Source organism: Trachemys scripta, chromosome 2, assembly GCF_013100865.1.
Source record: "Trachemys scripta elegans isolate TJP31775 chromosome 2, CAS_Tse_1.0, whole genome shotgun sequence".
Lineage (NCBI taxonomy): Eukaryota > Metazoa > Chordata > Testudines > Emydidae > Trachemys > Trachemys scripta.
Window position 1 is genome coordinate 7269956 of NC_048299.1, and position 24911 is coordinate 7294866.

A 24911-nucleotide genomic window follows, 5' to 3' on the forward strand; every position below is an offset into this window, starting at 1 on the left:
TAACACTGGTGAACAGAATAACTCCTATTAGTAAATTTAAAGATTGGTTATTCCGATAAATGTGGTCTTGTCTTCAGCTAAGTATTTTCTATTCATACCAAATCATTCCCTGCATTTAATAATCATAATACAAAGTTAAATGGCAGAAAATAGCCTAACAATAAAAGCCTTTTATGTACCACTTGTGACACAGAGCACACTTCATTATGTTTCTCTGACCCGGTCTTATTCTCTACTAAAAGAGTTTTTTGCCTTGTTTGTTCTTCTCTCAAATTGATCCTTAATTTTCCCCCTAACCTATTTCTTCAGTCTTTTCCATTTAAACTTCTCTACCAGTGCTTGATAAGAGACCAGTTTCTCTGCCCTACTCATTCACACCCATGACATTCCTATCAATGAACTACACTGTTACTTCGATATAACGTGACCCGATATAACACGAATTCAGATATAACGTGGTAAAACAGTACTCTAGGGGGGCGGGGCTGCGCACTCTGGTGGATCAAAGCAAGTTCAATATAACATGGTTTCACCTATTACGCAGTAAGATTTTTAGGCTCCCGAGGACAGCGTTATATTGAGGTAGAGGTGTACAACTGAAGTGGTCTGAAATAAGTAAAATTCTCTGCTTATAAGATCAGAGCATTGGTGTCCAGTATAATCAATTTCAAGTAACTCACAATATAATAATTCAATTTAAATTTGTTTTTCATTGGGCATTTGGTGGAGCATCATACTGGACAGTAGCAACTGTGCATTAATCCAGTCTACCAGCCAAGAGAATATTCACAGCCTAATAGGATATTGAAAAGTACAGTTATACCAAACAGCACTAATGCCTGATTAGAGGAAAGGCCCTCTTAAAATGAGGCCAACAAATAAGTCATTTTGAACGACCATGTCTTTAAAGTTGTGCAATCCTTTATTTCTACTTAGGCTTCAGTCCTGCAAACACTTATGCTTAACTCCAAGAACTAATCCATGGTTTTAGAGTTCAGCACATGCATAAACACTTGCCAGACTGGGGCCTCACTTTGTATGGAGAAATAAATAAAAATAATAAAAAAAAAAAAAAAAAGATTTTTTTTATTTTAATTGGAATTTTGTTTTTATAAAATGCTTTTTGAGGAAAAAACCTATTTAAAGATAGTTTTAATTAAGATACATTATAGCTCAAAGATATCGCATCATGGAATAGGGATTATAAATTCTAATTCTATAGTATGAGACAATATATTCATGTAATGTTTAAGAAAAGTTTTGTAAATGAGTTCCAACAGTTCATGGATTAAGAACCCAATATTATGTGGTTCCACAGGTTTCTGTATAGATTATTTAGGTTAATCTTTCTATTTACCCAATGGGACTCAGTGCTGAGTCTAGAAGATACCATCAGAGATGCTTAGTTTTGCAGTTCTCAAACTGTGTATTTGTGTCTCCAGAGGTAACATGCTTGTTAACAGCAAAAATGTTTTAAAATAAATAAATAATATATAGAAGTGAGAAATAACAGACCTCAACTCTATTGTCCCTCTGCAAATTTGTGTACACAGAGGGACCTTACCTCTCTCTGAAAGTGCAAAGTTTCAAAAAGTTAAATGACTAGAAGGTTGTTGGGGGCGGAACAGATCTGTACAAGGAAAAGAAGTCTGGAGATAAATGTGAGAAGCGAGGAACATATACTTGTTTTGTTAAAATATTATATGTTTGCTGTTGAAGAAAAAAATCCAGAATACTTAATGTTGTTGTTTTAGTTAAATAAAACAATTGAAATGTCTGTCTGGTGATGTTCTCCTCCTAATACAGCAAGAAAATCCTCCAAATATTAATGATTAACCTGTTGAATTGGAGATATTTATGAAGTAATTGGGAGATGAACTATCTGCTTCATTTACCTTTGGTAAATGAAATAACCAAACAATCATTCATTTTCTGATATAGCTGTAAAACTAATCTGAAAAGTTTTCAAAATAAATCACTGTTTAAAAATTTATAGTGCAGGGGTTCTCAAACTGGGGGTCAGGACCCCACAGGGGGTCGTGAGGTTATTACATGGGGGAGGGGGGGGTCACGAGTTGTCAGCTTCTAACTCAAGCCCCGCTTTGTCTCCAGCATTTATAATGGTATTAAATATATAAAAACATGTTTTTAATTTATACGGGGGGGGGGTCACACTCAGAGGCTTGCTATGTCAAAGTGGTTCTCAAACTTTTGTACTTGTGACCCCTAGTATAGTGTATATCTTCTAAAAATGAAACCTGCTTCTATCTCGGAGTTGTGAAGAATATGTATTAATGTTGTAACAACCAACAAGAGTGCACTTTTATGTAGAAAACCATGATTAAATCGAGGTTTCCTGACTAGGAAATCAAATCCACCCTGTGGAGAAATGTAAAGCTCTTGACACCAATACAAATATGTGCAATATCAGAATATGCTATCCAATCATGCACCAAATCCTGTATGTGCAGGATTGAAAACAAAATTAAGGAAGAGTTGACATATACACCTCTACCCCAATATAACGCAACCTGATATAACACGAATTCGGATATAACGCGGTAAAGCAGCGCTCCGGGAGGGCGGGGCTGCACACTCCGGCGGATCAAAGCAAGTTCGATAGAACGCGGTTTCACCTATAACGCGGTAGGATTTTTTGGCTCCCGAGGACAGCGTTACATCGAGGTAGAGGTGTATCTCATTCTATAAATCCAACAAGTTGGATTATCATTTCAAAAAGCTTTGACTGCGTTTTATTTGAAGTCTGAAAATGTCCTTTAAAACCTATCCAATAATCTTTTTAGCTATATAAATAGAATTATATATTTTAAAATGAACATTCTATTTAATATTAAATATTAAGATTATATTAATTTTGCCTCTCAAACCGCTTAAAGGATGAGGCCAGAAAAGGACTATTTTGAGTTTCAAGAACTGTATACTTTAATAAGGGTAAATCAGGTTGTACAAACGTAATGGCATTCAGCTTGGAGGAATATTGTAAGTAGAGGTAACTTTGCTGAGTAAGAACAACTACTTTCATATATTACATTTTAAACGATGAAATCATTGGGAGTGAAATCTGGAAACAATTCTTTTTAAGAGCAATCTAAACCTGAAACTGTGCATGTTAAAAGCTATCTTATGAGCAGTTGCTATGATTTGTGAGTTTATACCCCTAAAGGAGAGTTTGCATGAAAAGAAAGCCATGGCTGTATTTTGTGGTCTCTCATGACCCACCCTTGCCCAACCACAAATCAAAATTACTAAAGAAGACCCCGCCTCTGCAACTGATCATGCATAGCCATACTGCTGCACCTGTGCAGCATTTCAATGCAACTTGTCTGGTGCAGCAGTCCCGCCCTGTGAGCTATCAGTTCCAGGATTCGTGCTTAACTGTAAAACTTTTTCTTTGGAGAAACAAAAGTGATATCAATTAATGCAGTTTTTAAAATACACGTGCTCTTAAAAACATTTCATATGTTTGAAAAGTATAATAGAAATGTTTCTTTAAATATTTATCTTTCCATGATTAAATTGAATAATTTAAATTTTGAATTCAATGTTACCTTAATGTTCTTTTTTATTTTAAAAAAAGTTAACCTAAACACACCAAACACTCAGCTTGTCTATTTAAAAAAATTTGACACACATATCTAAATATAATATGGGAAAGATAAAAGAAACTTTAGAGCCCTCAGATGGTAGCTTCTTGATTGATGTAGCTCATTAAATTTTCAAGTTTACAGTTCAGATAAACTCAAAAATGGAAAATTATGACTTGAGAATCAAAAAGCAAGTCACTATATATTACACTTAAAAGGTAATAGTGAACTAATCTGTTTTAAATACTTATTTGTAAGTTATGTAATTTTATAGATGTACGTAACATATGTTATATATACACAGCTTAATGTATAAAGTGTACTGTACTCAGTAACAGACAGCCGTCTTCCAGCCAAACTGACAGAGATAACAGCAGGTGGCACCACAAACCTGCAGCTTTTTGGGGAGCAGAGGGTTTCTGACTGTCAAATCAGAAGTAAATCAATTTCCAAAAATGGCCTCTTGTGCTTCTATTTGTTTTCCATTTTTAGGACAGTCTTTAGGAAGTGACCTAAAAATGTCTCTTATCTGAACCTTATTGGATTAGGTTGAAGACCTCTTTTCAGCAAAGAAAATGAGCATCCTTTTGGACAATTTACTCCTTTATTGAAGACAGTGAAGCGCCATTCATTCTTATCCATCAAGAAAGATGGCAAAGTAAACAAACGATATTACTGTTTAATTTCTGAAGAATAACAATGGAAAGATACTTCACAACGAAAGCCTCCTCCCCAACATAAACCCAAAGTTAGAAACCAGATTTTTTTCATATATGCACTGTGAAATGTTAAAACGGAGGACAATTTTTAAAAAAAAGATAGTGAAGTAGATGCATGGTCAAACATTAGCAAATTTTAAAGAGAGATATTAGTGAGCCTAAAATTTGATGTCAGCCAAAACGTGAGTTATTTCTTTCAGTATAGAACAGTTATTCCTGTTAGAGCTGTACTTTAGTCAAGTAACTTGCATATTGTAACAGAAATATGCTTATAAACTGGAGTGTTTTATAAGAGAAATAAGAACTGTATGAGAAGGGCTTTTCTACAGTTCCTTCAACAAATACCCTTAATTTAAATCCAGTTTAACCAGTGTTGGCAGAAAAGCCATTTGTACACAGGTATGTACAGTACTATGCAGCAACAGAGAAGAAAGGCACTTCAGGGATAGACTTGAATAGTAAGAAAGAATACCCCACAAAAACAGACCACATTTTGAAAACACATGCAACTGTTGACACTTAAACTGTCTATATATTAGACATCTTGTCCTTTTCCATATAAAAATTTTGAAGTTTGGAGTCTACAGATGCTCAATTATAATTTATTTCATGTGCATGATATTGAAGAACACAAAGCAAAAAACAATCTACCCCAGGGACACTAATGAACACAAAAGCCTAGGCCAATGTTATTTTAGAAAAAGAAGCAACAAACAAGTAACATTAATATATGATCAATTCTCATGCTCCAGGAAAACACAAATAAATTGAGACTATCGTATTTAATGTTTCCTAATTACAATAGCTCAGAGAGCAGCAGGTACCCATTGGATTCTAGTCAAACATCCATATATATTTAATTTAGCAATACCATCTTTCTCATGAACAGCGCTTCTCTGTTTAAGAAAAGCTCAGCTCTAAAATTACATCTACTCACATGAAAAATTGGGAACCATTGGTATGTTTGCCTCGGTTTGCCATTGACAAAAGGAACGCTCTGTCATGTTTGAGAACAAAGTTTTCATCTGTTTGAAGAAAAAAAAATAAATGTTAGTTTCCCCCATAAATGAATACAAGTATAATTTTCTTAGCAGCACATGGACAGTACAACGAGAAATTCTTCTTCTGCTCACTAAGGAAACTTGAACACTTAAAAAAAAGAAATCTATGCAAAATCTCTCAAAAATTAAGGGCGGAGACAGATTTATATTTGTTAAGTCAGAAATACCAAGTAAAGAACACAGGAGTTTGCCTTTTTTTTTTTTTTATAAAGTCACAACTGCTTTAGAAACAATCTGAAACATATTGTTAAGAATAAATGTTTTTAAAATGTTTTGTTATTGTCTTCAAAACAACTTGAACTCATCATACGCTTCCAACAACTTAAACCCAACAATGTCTCCTGAAAGAAAGCCACTATAATAACAGACTCTCCCTCTCCCATCCTAAAACATGGCTGAACATATTCAATGCTATCATTTACACATCATGTTGAGTATAACTTAGGTAGGAAGACACAGTTAAACAACTTTTTCCCTGCCAGGGTGTTAACTAGTGCACTACATCAATCTACAGAACCCAAACTTGAAGTTTCAAAATCCAAAAGGAAATTAATTTAATAGTGACACTTGCATGGGAGGAGTAAAACATGTCCTCCTCTTCAACCCAACTGTAAAAGACAGATTAGAGGTTGAAAAATAAGAATGTATATTTAATCCTAAGAACTAAGTAAAGAGGACCCATAGTTGTGCAGTTAAAATATTTTCAATCAGCAAAATGAAATAACTACACAACTAATTTACCATAGACAAACTCATATTAGACTTAAGGTTGTACCATTAATGTTTAAAAGTGCAGACAAATATACAGTACCAGATTTTTAGCACTTACCAATCCAAGTGTATTCTTTAGAAACAAGAGCTGAACTTTTTAGAGTAGGGATCTGTTCATATAGCTGCTTCTGATTAACAGCTGTGATATTCTGACATCTAACTATGCTTCCTTATAACATATTAAACAAACTTCACAGCATGCACCTAACTACAAAGAATTGCTCACAGCACACAATACATGAAACACCCAACAGCTTATGTACAGGCTTGTGTCAAGACTGGAATAGCACAATAACTTCCCATTTTTTACATTTAAAAATTATACTGTACCTTACTGATTACCATTACAAACGCTCACACCTCTCTCTTTCCAAAAAAGCTTTAGAAAGAAGGTGAATGGTGTACATTTATCTACTCTATGCAAGCAAATAAATAACTTGCACAGGAGTATAAATACAGCCACATATTTTTAGAAACCAACACTAAATATACAAACCTCAGAGGGAAAAAATGGACAGTATTTTTAAAGAAAAAAAGAACTGTTTTGAACTGGGAATAATTCCAAGTATTTATTCTCCAAATAATTAATTTTCCCTTAAAAAAGTTAGATACAGAATTCTCCACGTCTCCAAGCAATACAGATATCCATCCACAAACTGATACATTATCAGTTGTCCACATATTTACTAGGGAGGGTGCAAGGGAACAGAGTTTGAATTTGTGTTACTGAGCTTGTGTCTCTTACCTTTTCATTTTGCAAAAGACCACATTCTCTATAAACAAAAGAATATGTTGACAGTTTTAGGCAGGAAGATAGGAGTTTTCATGAATAAAGTTGCCTAACCTCCATGCTGAAAGTCACTTTTAACCAGTAAAGTTAGCCTTAATTAATTTTGTCAGTTAACATTAAATATCTCAATAAATGTATCTGAAATCCATGCATATAAAAATAACTGTCATGCAACATTAGTTTCATGCAAAAAGTGACCTATAAATAGACCTTTCCACATTAAATATCTTGGGAATCAAAACTTCTTTTATCTCAGAAATGAAGCAACAGACCATAAAGACATATTAGCCCTTACCTTTAAAATATCCACCATAAATAGATTCACCTCCTTTTCCATTACCTATGTAGTAAAAGCATCCATTAAACCTTATCAGAAGATTAAGTTTGTTTATAAAGCAAACAATTTTAGAATAGTAAGTGACAAATTATTTTTAAAAGGTACTATTTGTAAATAATATGAACTAAAGGGATACACTCAAGTATCAAATATCCAACATTTAGATTTTATACAAAAGTTTTATAAAGTCTAACATGAAGAGTTTCTTTTAATTTCATGAAATATTTTTGTTTGGCTTTAAATATGCCCCTATGGAGTCTGCAACTCAGACCTTTGCAGCAGTGATGTAGTTCACAGTCCAGTAAAGCTTGCCCTGGGGAAGGAGGGGACTGGAAAAACTCAAGTGAGGCTCCAAAGCAGTGGTGGGCAACCTACTGCCCGTCAGGGTTATCCGCTGGCGGGCTGCGAGACAATTTGTTTACATTGACCACCCATGGGCACGGCCGTCTGCAGCTCCCAGTGACCACGGTTCACTGTTCCCGGCCAATGGGAGTTGCGGGAAGTGATGCAGACTGCAGGGACGTGCTGACCGCTGCTTCCCGCAGCTCCCATTGACCAGGAACAGCAAACCGCGGCCACTGGGGGCCCTGCCTGCAGACGGTCAATGTAAAACTATCTCGTGGCCCGCCAGTGGATTACCCTGATGGGCCATGTGCAGCCCCTGGGCTGCAGACTGCCCACCACTGCTCCAAAGGCTACTCCTCTCCCTTAGCACTTATTGATCTGCAAACAGGAGGAAACAGGAAAAAGTAGCAGCAGGTATCAGAAGAGAGCTAACAAACAAGGTTGACAGCTTTCCATGCCCACAGAAATCCAGCTGTGGCTCAGATGCCACAGAAGTGAAAAAGTAGCTACCAGTTCTTTCAAAGCAACCCCACTCTGCATCTGTCCCCTAGCTTCTTTGTTGGTACAACGTACCTGCAGAGGCAGCCTTTTACCAGCTGAGAGAGTTCAATCTGCAAGGCCAGTCAGAGTGCAGCAGTAAAGAAAAATCCACTTTGGGGAGGGCAAACATTTTAGGGAAGGGCTGAGGGAGGGACACTAAGTTGTGTGTATATTGGGGGAAAAGAAGCAGAACAAGTCCTTGACGCTTTGAATTTGCATTTGGAGGCTCATCCAATAAGTATTTTCAATGCACCCATCACCATTGTACTTATTCCCATAGTTACATCCCTTTAATGCAGTATTGTACCAGCACAAAAGAATCAGAGTCAACATTACTAGCATTGCCCACACTGTGTAAAATGCAACAAGGAAAAGATTTAAAGTAAATTAGATTTAAGGTGTTTTCTTTAAACAACGAAAGATAGTGTTAGCAACTCAGGCAAGGAAATCTGTGTTTTAAAACTATATATTTTTTAACATCTAACAAGAACATTTTAGAACCTCAGTATCAAAAAATACCTCAGGGGATTCTTATGGTATTCCAAAAACTCCACAATATTTGCAATTCTAAATGCAATCTTAATTATAATATACAAGAATGAAAAATAATGTAATATTTGGCTTTAATATCTACCAAGTATAAAACACATTTAAGGAATTTTCTGGCAGTAATTTTAACTTTGTAAATTAGAACTGCAATTAAATCTCTTAGCACAGAGAAAAAATTTTCTGTTTTACCTTCACTGAAGTCTCCACCCTGAATCATGAAGTTTTTAACCACACGATGGAAAGTAGAGCCTTTGTAACACAGCTTTTTTCTAGTTGTTTTTCCAATTCCTTTTTCACCTGGTGAAAGGAAATGTAAAAAATAACTACCACCAATTTATTTGTTAAAAAAGTCAAATTACTGCATAAACTCCTAAGCAGGAATATATTTTTTCTGGGAAACTCGGAGCTTAAGAGACGCCATCAAAACAGGGAACGTAAGACAGCCTCATACAGATAAGGGAAAAGGGATGGAGCCCCAGACACTAGGACAATGCAGACAGCATCTGGTCACAGCAAAGACAGTGCACCGAAAAGAGTATTTTAAGGAGGCTGACCCAGGAGGACAGCAGCACTGAGCACTGCTGCAGACAGGAACTTCCTGTGATATGTATATGCATTGGGAGGGGGCACCAGAGAGATTCCTCTGCCTGCAGCACCAAATGGATACACTGGGCCTGATTTTCTTTTCACAGCAGTGGAAATTGAGCTTTCATTGACTTTGGTCAAAATCAACAGGGTTATGCCCACTGATGCCTAGAACATTCCCTAATATTTCAAAATTGATGTGCAGGACCACAACCCTTCAGGACATGTCACTGTTAAGGAATCAGCAGAATTGTATGTAACAGGCAGGTGGTGGGAGGGGCAGGAACAGAGTCTCTATCCCTGAACCCGAATGCCCTACCCTTAACCTTGGAGATCTCCACCCACATGAGAACCTCAAAGCACTTTATAGAGCTGAGGAAATTCACCTTCCTGCGCCCTTGAGCCAAGAGGAGAGAAAGGAAATTAAGTGTCATTATAGTCAGTTCCTGACACTTTGACCCCCTCATGTTCCCCCATGTCCCCACTACCCAGACTTGTAACCTCCATGTTGCCTTTTACTCTCACACACATTCCCACTCCAAACATCCTGGCTGCCACTGAATAATCTTTGATCTCCATCACAAACACAATCCCAACAAATCCTGACAGTTCTGCTTACGTAGGCCAAGCTGTATACCCAACAAGAAAGAGCAGCCTATTGAGCTGCTGGCAGTGATGTGTGTACAAAAGAAGCAGGGAGTGACAGAGATTTCTGTCTGCAGCACCATATCGGCATTCTGTGGGCCTGACTAGTGGAAATCAGGCTTTTCCAATTTTCACCAAACTCAGAGTTCTGCCCATTGATGCCTACAACATTCACTGAAATTTTAGAATTGATTGGATGCGGTGTTGAAAAGTCATCACATTATACACACCAGAAGGACATGCCCCTGAGCTGAGTCCAGGGTCTCACTTTACTTAGCCAACAGGCCGTATAGATAATAAAGCATACTGTTAGCGAGAAAAAAAAAATAAAAATAAAAATAAAAAAGATAGTTAATGACAAAACACTGTCTTAAAATCTTAGTAGGTTTATGTACTCAAATATGTGAAAAATATCTATGTATTTCACAGTGGGATGAGACTATAGAATACGCCTTTTGTCAATTGATGCACTCAAGTTAGCTTTTAAACCCTTAAAAGCTGGAACAGGAGTATATGCAGTCTCAACTAAACAGCAATGAGTTACTGAAAATGAGTAATTCATCTATGCTGCCACCCCCACCATAATATAAATGTGGGTAATTGCTACATTGCCAGTGCTCCAATCTCCATTTTCAGCTGTCAAACCCATGCATAACTTCTTATAGTCCCCAATCCATTCTCTGGTACCAAACCCTCACAATCTTTTATTCCCCTCATGAGCACCAGGCGATAACCTACCTGCAATCCCCCCCTTACCAACCTAGTATTCTGAATGTCCTTGAAACTTCTAAAAACACACTTGTTCCACAAAACCTACCAGCTATAATATCCACTCACCACTGTCTGTTCTCTGTATCTTAACCATTTATGCATTTAGATTCTTAAATTCTGAGGGCTGGAATTGTGCTCTTTGTTCATGGTATTCTGCACATTACACACTACCAAACCAATTATGGCGCTGTGGCTAATATTAAGAAACAACTGTAATGATAATTAACAATAAATGATAGATAACAATGGGAAAAAATTACTTACCTGAACATAAGCAAAGAAAGTTTTTGCAAGTCTTTGGACATACATCTGAGAACAGCTGAAACATAATTCGACCAACTGGAAGAAAATAGAAGTATATGGTGTTACAAAGTTTTCAGTTTGCCATTTTTTTGTCATAATAAACAAGCAAGCATGATTTTTATTTACCATTTCACTGAAAATGTATTTTAAGAAGTAGATTGAGAACTGAGCAAGTTCTGAAAATGTAGTATTAAAATAAGTGGTTGGAAAGAGAACAGTGACTGGAACAATTTACCTGAAATTAAAATTAAATAACTTCACCATATCTAATTTATGAAAAATCCTAATCACTTAATAGTGGCTTATAATTAAGAAATAAAGGTCAAATTATACCTACAATAAATATTTTATCTTGTCTATAACAACTGTTTTGAAACAAGTCACCTAAATTGCTTTATGCCTTAGATAAATATTTTGAGTATCACAGGAGCAATGGGAATTTTTTTTTTTTTTTAAAAAGGTAGCACACTTTGTACAAGGATCGATACATTTGAAGCTATAAAAGTTATTTATATTTCATTATCACCTAGAGGCCTCAACTAGATCAGGGCCCCACTGCATGAACTGTTGTACAGATGTAAATCATAATCTCTGGCCCAAAAAACTGAGTACAACACCTGCCTAGCTGCTTTGAGATAGCTTTTCTCTTTATGCAAAGAGAGCTGCACAACTTCCATTAACAATAATGGAAGAATCATGGAAACAGTAGGGCTGGAAGAGACCTCGAGGGGTCATCCAGTCCAGTGTTTCTCAACAACCGGTCCATGGAGCAGCACCGGTCCGCGGAAGCCTCCTTGCCCAGTCCCTGAGATTTCCCTGACACAGTTTAGGAAGGCAGCAAGCTGGTCTCTGTATCAAAAAGGTTGAGAAACACCAATCTAGTCCATCCCCTTGTTCAGGTAAAGGCCAGTCACACGCATTCTTAGAATTAGGGCTCAGAAGAAGTGGTAACTTATGGTGCCGAATAACATTACTTTATCTAGGCACATATTAATATGTTCAAAGGCACAAAAAGTGTTTTAAAAGAAGTTTTCATATTTCGTTTTGTATATGCCAAGCTACCTGAAACTGCATTCTGTAAACCAAAGATCATAAATAATGTTTGTAGAACAGTATAGTGAAACGCACAATTTGCAAAACAAAATTTGCTTGATAGACTTATTATAGCTTGTAAAATAAAAACCACAAAAACTAAATCATTGTCAAATATACAGATCTTTGTGATAACCTATTAAAGAGTACCCTCTAGTGGTATAAAACATTAACACTTCAACACTGACCATAAAAGCAGCAAAATATTGTATGGCTCCAAGTTTCCTGAAAAGCTACTATGGAATTAGTTCTACTGTCCTGCCATGAAAAAAGTCTCTTAAATTGAGACTGAAATTATTCTATACTGTGGCATCTAGGAACATTTTCAGATAACTTCCTTTCTAAGTAGCAGCCGTGTTAGTCTGTATCCACAAAAAGAACAGGAGTACTTATAGATTCATAGATTATAGGACTGGAAGGGACCTCGAGAGGTCATCGAGTCCAGTCCCCTGCCCGCATGGCAGGACCAAATACTGCCTAGACCATCCCTAATAGACATTTATCTAACCTACTCTTAAATATCTCCAGAGACGGAGATTCCACAACCTCCCTAGGCAATTTGTTCCAGTGTTTAACCACCCTGACAGTTAGGAACTTTTTCCTAATGTCCAACCTAGACCTCCCTTGCTGCAGTTTAAACCCATTGCTTCTTGTTCTATCCTTAGAGGCTAAGGTGAACAAGTTCTCTCCCTCCTCCTTATGACACCCTTTTAGATACCTGAAAACTGCTATCATGTCCCCTCTCAGTCTTCTCTTTTCCAAACTAAACAAACCCAGCTCTTTCAGCCTTCCTTCATAGGTCATATTCTCAAGACCTTTAATCATTCTTGTTGCTCTTCTTTGGACCCTTTCCAATTTCTCCACATCTTTTTTAAAATGCGGCGCCCAGAACTGGACACAATACTCCAGCTGAGGCCTAACCAGAGCAGAGTAGAGCGGAAGAATGACTTCTCGTGTCTTGCTCACAACACACCTGTTAATGCATCCCAGAATCATGTTTGCTTTTTTTGCAACAGCATCACACTGTTGACTCATATTTAGCTTGTGGTCCACTATAACCCCTAGATCCCTTTCTGCCGTACTCCTTCCTAGACAGTCTCTTCCCATTCTGTATGTGTGAAACTGATTGTTCCTTCCTAAGTGGAGCACTTTGCATTTGTCTTTGTTAAACTTCATCCTGTTTAACTCAGACCATTTCTCCAATTTGTCCAGATCATTTTGAATTATGACCCTGTCCTCCAAAGTAGTTGCAATCCCTCCCAGTTTGGTATCATCCGCAAACTTAATAAGCGTACTTTCTATGCCAATATCTAAGTCGTTGATGAAGATATTGAACAGAGCCGGTCCCAAAACAGACCCCTGCGGTACCCCACTCGTTACGCCTTTCCAGCAGGATTGGGAACCATTAATAACAACTCTCTGAGTACGGTTATCCAGCCAGTTATGCACCCACCTTATAGTAGCCCCATCTAATTTGTATTTGCCTAGTTTATCGATAAGAATATCATGCGAGACCGTATCAAATGCCTTACTAAAGTCTAGGTATACCACATCCACCGCTTCACCCTTATCCACAAGGCTCGTTATCCTATCAAAGAAAGCTATCAGATTGGTTTGACATGATTTGTTCTTCACAAATCCATGCTGGCTATTCCCTATCACCTTACCACCTTCCAAGTGTTGGCAGATGATTTCCTTAATTACTTGCTCCATTATCTTCCCTGGCACAGAAGTTAAACTAACTGGTCTGTAGTTACCTGGGTTGTTTTTATTTCCCTTTTTATAGATGGGCACTATATTTGCCCTTTTCCAGTCTTCTGGAATCTCTCCCATCTCCCATGACTTTCCAAAGATAATAGCTAGAGGCTCAGATACCTCCTCTATTAGCTCCTTGAGTATTCTAGGATGCATTTCATCAGGCCCGGGTGACTTGCAGGCATCTAACCTTTCTAAGTGATTTTTAACTTGTTCTTTTTTTATTTTATCCGCTAAACCTACCCCCTTCCCATTAGCATTCACTATGTTAGGCATTCCTTCAGACTTCTCGGTGAAGACCGAAACAAAGAAGTCATTAAGCATCTCTGCCATTTCCAAGTTTCCTGTTACTGTTTCTCCCTCTTCACTAAGCAGTGGGCCTACCCTGTCTTTGGTCTTCCTCTTGCTTCTAATGTATTGATAAAAAGTCTTGTTTCCTTTTATTCCCGTAGCTAGTTTGAGCTCATTTTGTGCCTTTGCCTTTCTAATCTTGCCCCTGCATTCCTGTGTTGTTTGCCTATATTCATCCTTTGTAATCTGTCCTAGTTTCCATTTTTTATATGACTCCTTTTTATTTTTTAGATCGTGCAAGGTCTCGTGGTTAAGCCAAGGTGGTCTTTTGCCACATTTTCTATCTTTCCTAACCAGCGGAATAGCTTGCTTTTGGGCCCTTAATAGTGTCCCTTTGAAAAACTGCCAACTCTCCTCAGTTGTTTTTCCCCTCAGTCTTGATTCCCATGGGACCTTACCTATCAGCTCTCTGAGCTTCCCAAAATCTGCCTTCCTGAAATCCATTGTCTCTATTTTGCTGTTCTCCCTTCTACCCTTCCTTAGAATTGCAAACTCTATGATTTCATGATCACTTTCACCCAGGCTGCCTTCTACTTTCACATTCTCAACGAGTTCCTCCCTATTTGTTAAAATCAAGTCTAGAACAGCTTCCCCCCTAGTAGCTTTTTCAACCTTCTGAAATAAAACTTGTGGCACCTTAGAGACTAACAAATTTATTAGAGCATAAGCTTTCATGGGCTACTGCCCACTTCTTCGGATGCATTAGCCCACGAAAGCTTATGCTCTAATAAATTTGTTAGTCTCTAAGGTGCCACAAGTACTCCTGTTCTTTTTCCTTTCTAAGAAATTCAGCAAGTTTTAATTCTCTAAAAATATATGTAATTGTCAGAATGTCTTCCTAATAATTTACTGGTTTGGAAAGTCAGGAGATTCTCTACCTTAGTGTGGGCACAAAGGTTCATCCAGGACAGATTGGAAGGCCCCACCTCCCTCCCTCCCTCCACCAGAAGTCAAGGGGGGGGGGGAAAAAGGATGAGCTCACACTTCAAGCAAATGGGGGGGAAAATTCTGCTGAAGTTCCCTCCACAGGACCAGAAGCTGCTCCTGAACCTCGTTAAGCGCCTTTTTTTAGTAGCTAGAATGTATCTAACAATTTATTCATGACAAGGACTGAGATGTGTAAAAGAATTTATTTAACACATTAAACTGTGGAACTCATTATCACAGGACACCACTGAGGTCAAGAGTTTAAATGGATTTGGAAAAAAAAAAATCAACGTCCAATAGTTACATTTGATAGTATAAATAAAATATTTATAGAAGAGATAAATGTTAAGAAAAATACTTCCTATGGACGTAAATTATTCCATAATTGTCCACAACAGCATTTTTTCCATCTTGAATGATCTGGTACTGACCACTGTTAGAAACAAGATACTGGACTAGATGGACCATTGGTCTGATGTGGTGTGGGAATTCTATGAATATTAGAGCTCAAAATTGAGAATTTATAACAGAAGAGACTACTCATCCTCATAGTACCACTGGGATATGTGTTAATGAATCTAACTCAACTACTGTAGATCCCAAATTTTGAACATTTTTCTTCGTCAGCTTCCAGTATTACACCATGATTTTACTTAGTTTAGAACACCTACAGTCAGACCTGTGGCTCTTCATAGTTGTAGACAGATATTAAAAAGTACTTAAATAACTAAAGATAGAAAAAACTGCTTGGTTTGTAGCAACATGAATGTAAATGGTACCCAGCAAGGAAACAGTTTCATTCAAACAGCCTTTCAAACACAAAAGCAAAAACAAATATTGCACATTTCCACTACCAGATAAAATGTTAAGATGCTCTTAAATGCTGAAGTAACTCTGTCCCAATAACTGTTTTTTTTTTTAAAAGGGTGCACGACATGGATATAATTAAAAAGACACCTGGGGGAAGAATTGGGACATAAATAAGTCTCCTTAGATGAGCCCTGTTCTAGGAGCTAAAAAGTCATGATTCTGGACATAGTATAACAAAGCCTTGTATTTATTTGAACAGAACTTTAAAAGGCATCTATCATCTGGTTTAAGTGCCCTGCAACAAATTAAAAATTCATTTCTTAAAACAAATAGTCTGACCTCTGTCCACAGAACTAGACCAACCAAAACTATGGCAAACAAAGACAGCCCACTTCCCCATAAACACAATTTTCCCTGTACCTCCCCCAAAGCTAGTGAAAATAGCTGGAGATAGTAACAGGATGTAGTCAGCTTGAAACAGCCAGAATGGGCAATTGTGATGCAAGGGTATCTGCTCCAGGGCTCCCTGGGTATGTCTACACTGCAATAAAATACCCACAGCAGAGCCACGGCTGGTCCAGGTCTGCTGACTTGGGCTTTTGGGGCTCAGGAGCTAAAAATGTCAGGCTTGGGCTGAAGTCTGGTCTCTGAAACCCCGCGAGAAGGAGGGTCTCAGAGCCCAGGCTCCAGCTCGAGAGGGAATGCTGACACTGCAATTTTTAGCCCCGCAGCCCAAGCCCTTGAGTCAGCTGACCCAGGTTCTGAGACTCAGTGCTATGAGATTTTTATTGCAGTGTAGACACACCCCAAGGCCAGAAAGAGATCTGGGTCAAGGGCAAGCATCTTGTCTACCCTTCCAGGATTCAACATTAATATTAGGAGATGGAAGAAAGACATGCAAACTTTCCTCATCCTGACAGTAACCCACTGAGGTTCACCAGCTAATGACTCAAGGAGCCAGAGCCAGAGGAGGGCATAGTTGAGGGATACTGTGAAGGTCACAGATAGCAGGGGTGTGGAAACTGTCTCAACCAGCAAACTAAAGGAGGTTCAACAAGAACAGAGCTGGTAGCAGTATTTTTAACACCCTCCTGTACCGTGAGGTCAACCTGAACAGTGTGTGCCAGCATCTCTGTCCATACTGGCACACAAATGACTGAGTCTGGAATGAATGAGGCTCAACTGTTGCCTATCCCTGCAAAACTAAGGAGTTTCTGGAACATTACTTAGCCCTGCAAAATTCTCTACTGTAGGTAATGCTAAAGGTGTCTTTGATGTCAAGACCACAAACCAATCCCATGGATTTAGAGCTACTATAGTTGAGGCTGTCATAATACTCAATTTGCATTTTCAAATAAATTATTGAGAGCTCTCCAGAATAGGTCAATGCCCTCCAGTTCTCTTATGGATAAGAAGATAACGAAAGCATAACTCCCTTCTTCAAAGCTTCTGAAGGACCATTTCTGCTGTAGAAGAAGTTTGAATTTGTCCCCTAGCAGATTCTTTGATGAAGGATCCTTGAAAAAGGGGTGTGTATTAATCTGGTGGTATGCAATAGAACTGTATAGAGTAGCCTCTCTGAATGATTTCAATTACCCACTTATCATGCTAATCCATAATACAGTAGAACCCCATTTATCCAACCCTTCATAAGCCAGCTCTGTATTAAACGAACAACCAGCACACACAGGTCCAGAAGTGGGTGATCTCTCCTGTGACCACTAGATGGCATTGCAGCCTCACGCTTTACAATTCTCCAGATTATTTGAATTTTTGATTAGCTGATCTGGCCTGGTCTCAATTAGATTGGATAAACAGAGTTCTGCAGTACCAAAATCAAGACAAAGAGTCCCCAAAAAGGGGCAGATGGAGAAAGAGCACAAAGGGAAAAAATGCAGTGGTTGGTTCAGGGCTTTCAAGTGCATTTTCAAAGGTTTTATTTGGAGGTGGCTCTAAGGTCACAAAAGACGACAACCTGTGGGTCTGTCTACTGAATTTCAATTTTTGCCTTCTGAATTCTTTTCTGACAGTCCAGTGCTGGAGAAAGCTGAAATTAACTGTGGTAAATAAAGGGTGCTCTTCTTTTAGAGGATTCTTTGAAATGCGTGGACCTGTATAAAGTTGATCGAGGGTCCCTTACTTTCTCCCAAGTCTCACCGTGCAAGTTCTGAAGAGGTCAGATTGCTCCACTTCAGCCGGTGTGTCCAATGACTAACTGATGTGCACCAGTCTGTCAGCTCATTTTATGATAATAGCTCCAGGATAAACAGCTCTGTGTCTGATGCAATGTAAGCTGCTCGTAGAAGAATGCCTCACTGCTTTCTGACCTTCCAGACATTATCTCCTTTACCTCTTCCTGTAGTTCTTCCAGAACACAGCTTGACAGATTGCCACACAATAGACAAATGGTAGGTCAATATGGCTTTCACTGTAGAAGATCATTCTTCCTGACACCACTGTAGCCTGTGGTGGTTTTTATTTTGTTTTTTTTTTTTTTTCCATTTGCCAGGGACATCAGAAGAAAAGGAGTCTGGGTGTTGAGAATTGGATTGGACTCCCTCCCCCGCCGGAAGGACTTACTATAACAAGTCTGTCTTCTGCTAAACTAGTGGGATGGACAGGGGTTATCCATAAACCCTTGTTAGGATCCATAAGGACTGCATTGAAAGGCAGGGTCAGTCTGCTGGTTGATGAAGTTTCAAGATCTTAAACTTATGAGCCTTTTCTTCAACTGTGGAAAGTTTGAAATCCAATGGATCTTGTGAGCAGATCTTAGAAGGATTTAAATCTGCCATGGTTAACACTGATGTCATCTCCAGCATAATACCCTCTAGAGAAGAGGAGGCATTAAGATTATGGTCTATGACCTTTTCCTTAGGACAATTTCTTTGTCTATGGATTCTGAACGCATCCTCAACAAGATGCATAGGTACTTTGGCAGGTTTGGAGGCTGACCTTACAATTGCTGATGCAGCATCAGGAAGATACTCAAGAGCAATTATTTGTTTCTGCACTGATTCTTAGGTTGCTGACCTTAACTGCAAGTGCCATAAAGAGCCAAGTGACTCAAAGAACAGCCCCCTCATAAGGATAAGAATGGAACAAATGATCCCAACTCAGAAGACCAAGAAAGCAGGGATTGAAAACAAGATATAGGGGGTTATATTGACGTTTTCTATGCCAAAGGTGGAATCAAAGATCTAAATTGAGGTAGAGTGGACCAAACATGTCTGCAGTGAGCCTCCAACTCCATCGTGAATGGTGGCAAGACAAATTCCAGGAACTCTTAAATTCTAATCACTTCCAAGTAAATCTGTGGCACTGCCCTAGATGGGGTTGTAATTGGAATGGGCTTCTTCCTGGGTGTACTAAAGATGTAGTTTGAGAGGAGGAGGAGAGGATAGAGTCCTGCACTTGCATCCTCTCTCTCTCTCTCTCCAAGAAGGAGAGTGAAACAGAGGATGGTGGCCTAACCCTTGAAACTAGGGACAAAGACTTTCCCCTCAGAACCAGGGGCCCTTAAAAGCAGAAGTTTCCTGCTTCAGCACTCTCTCTTTAGTGCCAATTTCCTGCTGGAAAGCTATCCATTGACTTCTCAGAAGTGAAGGACAACACTAGGGAGCAATGGTACCATCTCTCTCCTCTTTTCATGGTGTTTCAATCCCAGAGGAAGGGGGAGGATTTGGCCTGGTCTGAAGCTACCTCTTGGAACTTAACTTTAATATGCTCTGAAACCTGGAAGAAGGACCTGGTGTCAGCTTAGACTTCAAGATAGCCTTGGAAACAAATAGAACTTCTCCATCTGCATGGCTCAGAGCAGAGACCAATGGTATAAGCATTCTCTGGTGGACTGTCACTGGTTTCTAAGGAACCATGAAATTGTCTAACCCACTACATAAAACAAAATTAACTATCATTATGAAAAATAATGATTTTCACTAAAACTAGTCCTTAACCAGGGAGAAAAAAGCCCCACAAAAAAGTACTAATCTGAAAGTCAAGGCAAACTGAAATACAGAGAAATGAGGTGACTTGCTCAAGGTCGCAGAGCAGGTCAGTAGTAGATCCAAGCTAGAATTCAGCTCACAGTCCAACACCTATGCTGCCTGCTTTTTGCAAAACATCCTACCCTCAGCCACAAACTGAGATGGTCTTTCACATTGCAAAACCACTGCACTAAATAGAGAAAAGTGGTTTAGTGGCTTAAAAGACCCTGCTATGACTATGAATCCCTGTGGCCCTTGGCAAGACAACTATGCCAACATTTTCAAACCTGACTGTATAACTTTAGTTATCTAAATTCACATTTGGGCACCTACATTTGAAAATGCTGGCCTTCAGCACTATTTGCTTCAGACTCTATCTATAAAATAAGCACAGAAATTTACCTGCCCACAGGGCCATTGGGAAAATACTCCTGGGGGAATTTTACACCAAAAAATTCTGTACACAATATTTTAAAATTCTGCATATTTTATTTGTCAAAATAACATAATATAATCACACCAGTTTCAATTATTTTTGGTAATTTATTTCAAAATATCTGTTAGCAAGTATGTCTGTAACAATACAGATGGCTAAAAAGATTCAGGAAATGCTTTTTGACAAATAGATTTCTTACTAGGCATATTAATTTAACAGAACTCTGAGTAATAATTCATTTAAACTACAATCACGAACCGTATTCCCCACACCCTTCAGAAGCAGTGTAAAGGCTTGGGGGAGTCAGGGGTAACGGAGGAGCTGAGTGAAAAGCAAGTATTTGCTGGGAAGGAGCCTGGGTGTGAACTTGCAAGGTTGTTAGGTATGGGTGGGAAAAGTATGGAACAGGTTTATGTTTTTTTGTGGGTTTTGGGTGGGGGGAGGAGGAGAGAGAGGGAAGGATTGTTAGGGAGCTTCCCCCATGCAGACCCTGGCTGACCCATAGCCTCTCCCATTCAGTCAGGCACATGTGCCCCTGTCTACATGTGTCTCTCCATCCACACTCAGACACCCCTTCCCCCATCCCCATGTGTCTCTGTGCTCTCACGCAGCCACCCCTCTGTCCTCATGTGGCCCTACGCCTCCACTCGCATTCAGCCCCTGCCCCAGTCTGTCCTCCCCCACTAGCCCTTACGAGCCCTGGTCTGGGACCCCCGCCAGCATTCCCATGCTGTCTTCTCCCCCACACCCCCGTCCCAGTCTCCTGACCCGGCCTGACAGGCACTGTGAAGGGGGCACTGCAGGCGCTCTCTCTCTTCCCTTGCTGGCCAGAAGCTATTGCTCTGTTCTATTGCCACAATGCCCTCTGGTGGGCAGAAGGCAGAACTGCAATAACTTTCCAGCAGAAGCTATTTTCTGCACAAAAAATTAAAAGTATGCGCAGCTCATTAATTATTTGTGAGCACAATGGCGCAGAATTCCCCCAGGAGTAGGAAAATAAGAATGTTTATGAAGTTCTTTAAACAAAACTACTTCACAGATGTATTGTTGCTTTAAGCCCACAATCCAACTGAAAAAGCATAACATCAATTGCCTACATACAATTTAATTGTGTAGCCAATGTTGTGACCAAAAAAGCCTGGTTTTAACTATTAAAACCCAATCTACACTAACAAGAGGAAACACGTTTGCTGCTGGTATCTATGTAGATGAGTAAGTACAGCTTCTTTCACAGCCTGTTCTACTCCTGTGTTGCAATTTCCCCAATTTTACAGCTCAGCAACAGAGCTGACACTTTTCCTTTTAGGGCATGTCTATACAATGAGTTAGTGTGCGGCGCAAGCTGGAGTGCAAACTTACGAAGCTTCAGTGTGCCACGCAATAACTGTCTGTGTGGACCCTGCTACTGCACTAACTCATGGTATAGACATGCCCACAGATAGATGAATACAATGAGTGAGCCTCACAGCATGAAGGAATTTCAGGATATCACAGAGTTCTTAGCAGCAGAAAGATGTTGCAAAGTGCTGTCTTTCTGGGTATGACTGGAGTTGTGCAGGAAGAAACCATAGATGGTAGCATGCTGCCCACAGAACATGTTCAATATGTGGAGAGTGGCATTTTAGTGCGTGACCACTTCCTGTTTAATCTGGTGCCCTCAATTTTCCTAGGCCTATCAACTTTCTCAAGTGCTCCCTCCTTCTTTCTGACTGAATTGACACCCCAAAAATGTATTTAATGTCTTTTCCTGTTATAAAGATTAGATCATCCAATTAGAGAAGAGAAAACATACCACATGACTTTGGTGACTAACCACAGACCTTGAATAGCAAATTGTGGATACTGAAGGATTATTTACTATGAACAGTTTGTGAACAACATATAAAACCTATCTGAACCAGTAAAAAAGTTAGCTAAATATGAACTGTTTACAAATAAATCTGCAATGAATATTTCAGCCAGCTTTAGTTAAGTGGTCCTTCAGAGCTTTCACTTTGACAGGATACCCACAGCACGTTGGGGGTCGGTGTCCATCACTAAGGCTCCTAGGTGCTATAGTAATACAAACACATAAAAAAGAATGTTGAGGATGTAGTTCCTTTTTTCTCCTGGTGAACTCCCTCATTCAATCTGAGCTGCAAATCTCCCTGTTACCACCTTTCAAAACCTTCTTGGACCAAACAGAGTACTGGGAAAATTACAGCACACTCCTACTACCATTAATAGGAGGCTCATAATAAAGTATAGGCTCCTAATGTCAAGACAGTAACATACAACCTCTGCAGCATTGAGTGTGTAATGATGGCAGCCTGCCAGAAGCCTGAGGACCACACACAATTTGAACCTAAATTTAAATTATTTAATAAAAAACAGATGCATGATCATATATCCCTCAGAGTTTGAAATTCATAGGAATAAAAGTTTAATCAAGACAAAAATTTTAAATTGCAATAAAAGTAAAAGGGTGGCTACATTTCTTTTTACACAATAAGTTATTCTATTAAGAGAAATGAATAGCTTTGTTATTTAAATTAGTAGTTAAAAAAACTTGTGTCCCCCTCTGGTCAGGCATTTAAGGGTAAAGAGTCTTATCAAAGCAACACTTGAATAATTATTCTTTTCCCCTTTCTTGCCCTGCATTCTCTGAAGCAACCTAAAGCCCCACAAAAACTTCTTCCTTCCACAGCACTAACCCCGTCCCCAATAAATGTGTCTGTCTTTTGCTGCCACAAATATAAATGTATTTGAGTACTACCTGAAGATGATTAGGACTGTCAAAAATTACTCTTTTTCTGAATAACTGAATAAATTAGGTGGGAGACAATAGTAATCAATCTTCTCCAAGCACTAGTTTCTGCTTAAACCTCTGATTAATTTGGTGCCTTCAGTTTGCTGTGTTCCTAAACACAATTTGCTTTAGGCTTCATTTCAAATCTCTGTGGTCTTTCACTAAACACTAACAGTGAGCATAGCTCTATATAAAAACCGTGAAAAATATCGTGCTTGCCCCAAAGATTTATCAAGTTGGCTCCCAAAGGAGACCACCCGATCTCTTTCATACTATACTATGACTGAGGGAATGAATGAAGAGAAAACACATGGGAGAGAGATTGAGAGGAGAGAGAATATTAATAAGGAAAGTTCAGTAGAATTTAAGGGAGAGAGCAAATAAGAATAGCAAATACAGTAAGTTTTCTGGAGGATGAAGGGATTGTGGTCATAAGTATTAAGTCTGGGGTTATTCAGCTTTAAATTCACCACTCAAGGGGAAAAATAAATCAGGAAACATTGCTCTGCCCTGCCATATAAGTTACTGAAACTTGTGAGTGAATAAAATGAAAAACAAAACACACACACGCACACACACTCCTATCCAGAGCTTTACAAACCTTTGACATGTTTAAAACACAATCCAGAACATCACAACATTAAATGGAGTTATTCAGCTATGCATGTGCTGGTAACCAGACTATTTGGGAAAACAGGTACTGCAACTAGTCTGTCCCTAAAAATACATATTTATGAAGTGTTTTTTCCATGACATTTGCAAAAAAGGTAAAAAGCACACCAAGAACAAATACACTACACTACTAATAGCTCTCTGCGCTACTGTCAAATGCAAAGTTCTCACACTTGCTTATATTTCCAATTTATTTTGCAATTAGTGCTGAAAAAAAACACACCAACCATAAATATAAAGAAATACATACCACAGATAACTTACTTTGAGTAACTAAAGTTTCAGATTGTACTGAAAAACACTAATTTCCAAAGCATGCTAATAAAGTTCACCACACAGCACAATACAAATACATGGATTAAAAAGCTGCGTTTAAAGATCCTGTAGCTATAATAAAGATAGGACATACCTATTTGTAAAAAACCATACTATCTATCTATCTATGAGATCAAGACCCTCTCCCCAATGTACTGTGTACTATAACAGATCTAATTGTAAAAAAGAATGAGGAGTACTTGTGGCACCTTGGAGACTAACAAGTTTATTTGGGCATGAGCTTTCATGGGCTAAAGCCCACTTCACCAGATGCATGCAGTGGAAAATACAGTAGGAAGTGTATATATCAATCACACACACACACACACACACACACACACACACACACACACACACACACACACACACACACAGAGAGAACATGAAAAAATGGTATGGCAACATACCAACTCTAACAAGACTAATCAATTAAGGTGGGCTATTATCAGCAGGAGAAAAAAAAAAACTTTTGTAGTGATAATCAGGATGGCCCATTTCAAAAAGTTGACAAGAAGGTGTGGGTAACAGTAGGGGGAAAATTAGCATGGGCAAATAGTTTTTACTGTGTGTCATGACACACACACAAACAAAGCAACATCACTTGCCCCATAACCTCAGCTGTGCAGAACACAATGCCATCCACAGCCTCAGGAACAACTCTGACAACATAATCAAAAAGGCTGACAAAGGAGGTGCTATCGTCATCATGAATAGGTCGGAATATGAACGAGAGGCTACTAGGCAGCTCTCTAACACCA

At 38.8% G+C, this 24911-nt stretch overlaps 1 protein-coding gene across 6 annotated transcripts in view; it reads right to left on the minus strand.

The window, feature by feature from the left end:
* The window catches only part of NKTR (natural killer cell triggering receptor), a 76186-nt gene that overhangs the window by 41978 nt on the left and 9297 nt on the right, over nucleotides 1-24911 (minus strand). For 5 of the 6 annotated variants that reach the window (XM_034759837.1, XM_034759836.1, XM_034759835.1 and 2 more), the window contains exons 3-6: nucleotides 10983-11057; nucleotides 8907-9014; nucleotides 7242-7286; nucleotides 5262-5349 (exon numbers count right to left, since the gene is read on the minus strand). In XM_034759837.1, coding sequence (XP_034615728.1) covers nucleotides 5262-5349; nucleotides 7242-7286; nucleotides 8907-9014; nucleotides 10983-11057 — 316 coding nt within the window. Of the gene's footprint in view, nucleotides 1-5261; nucleotides 5350-6901; nucleotides 6930-7241; nucleotides 7287-8906; nucleotides 9015-10982; nucleotides 11058-24911 lie in introns of those variants that run through there. The other variant, XM_034759838.1, reaches the window with a different exon arrangement.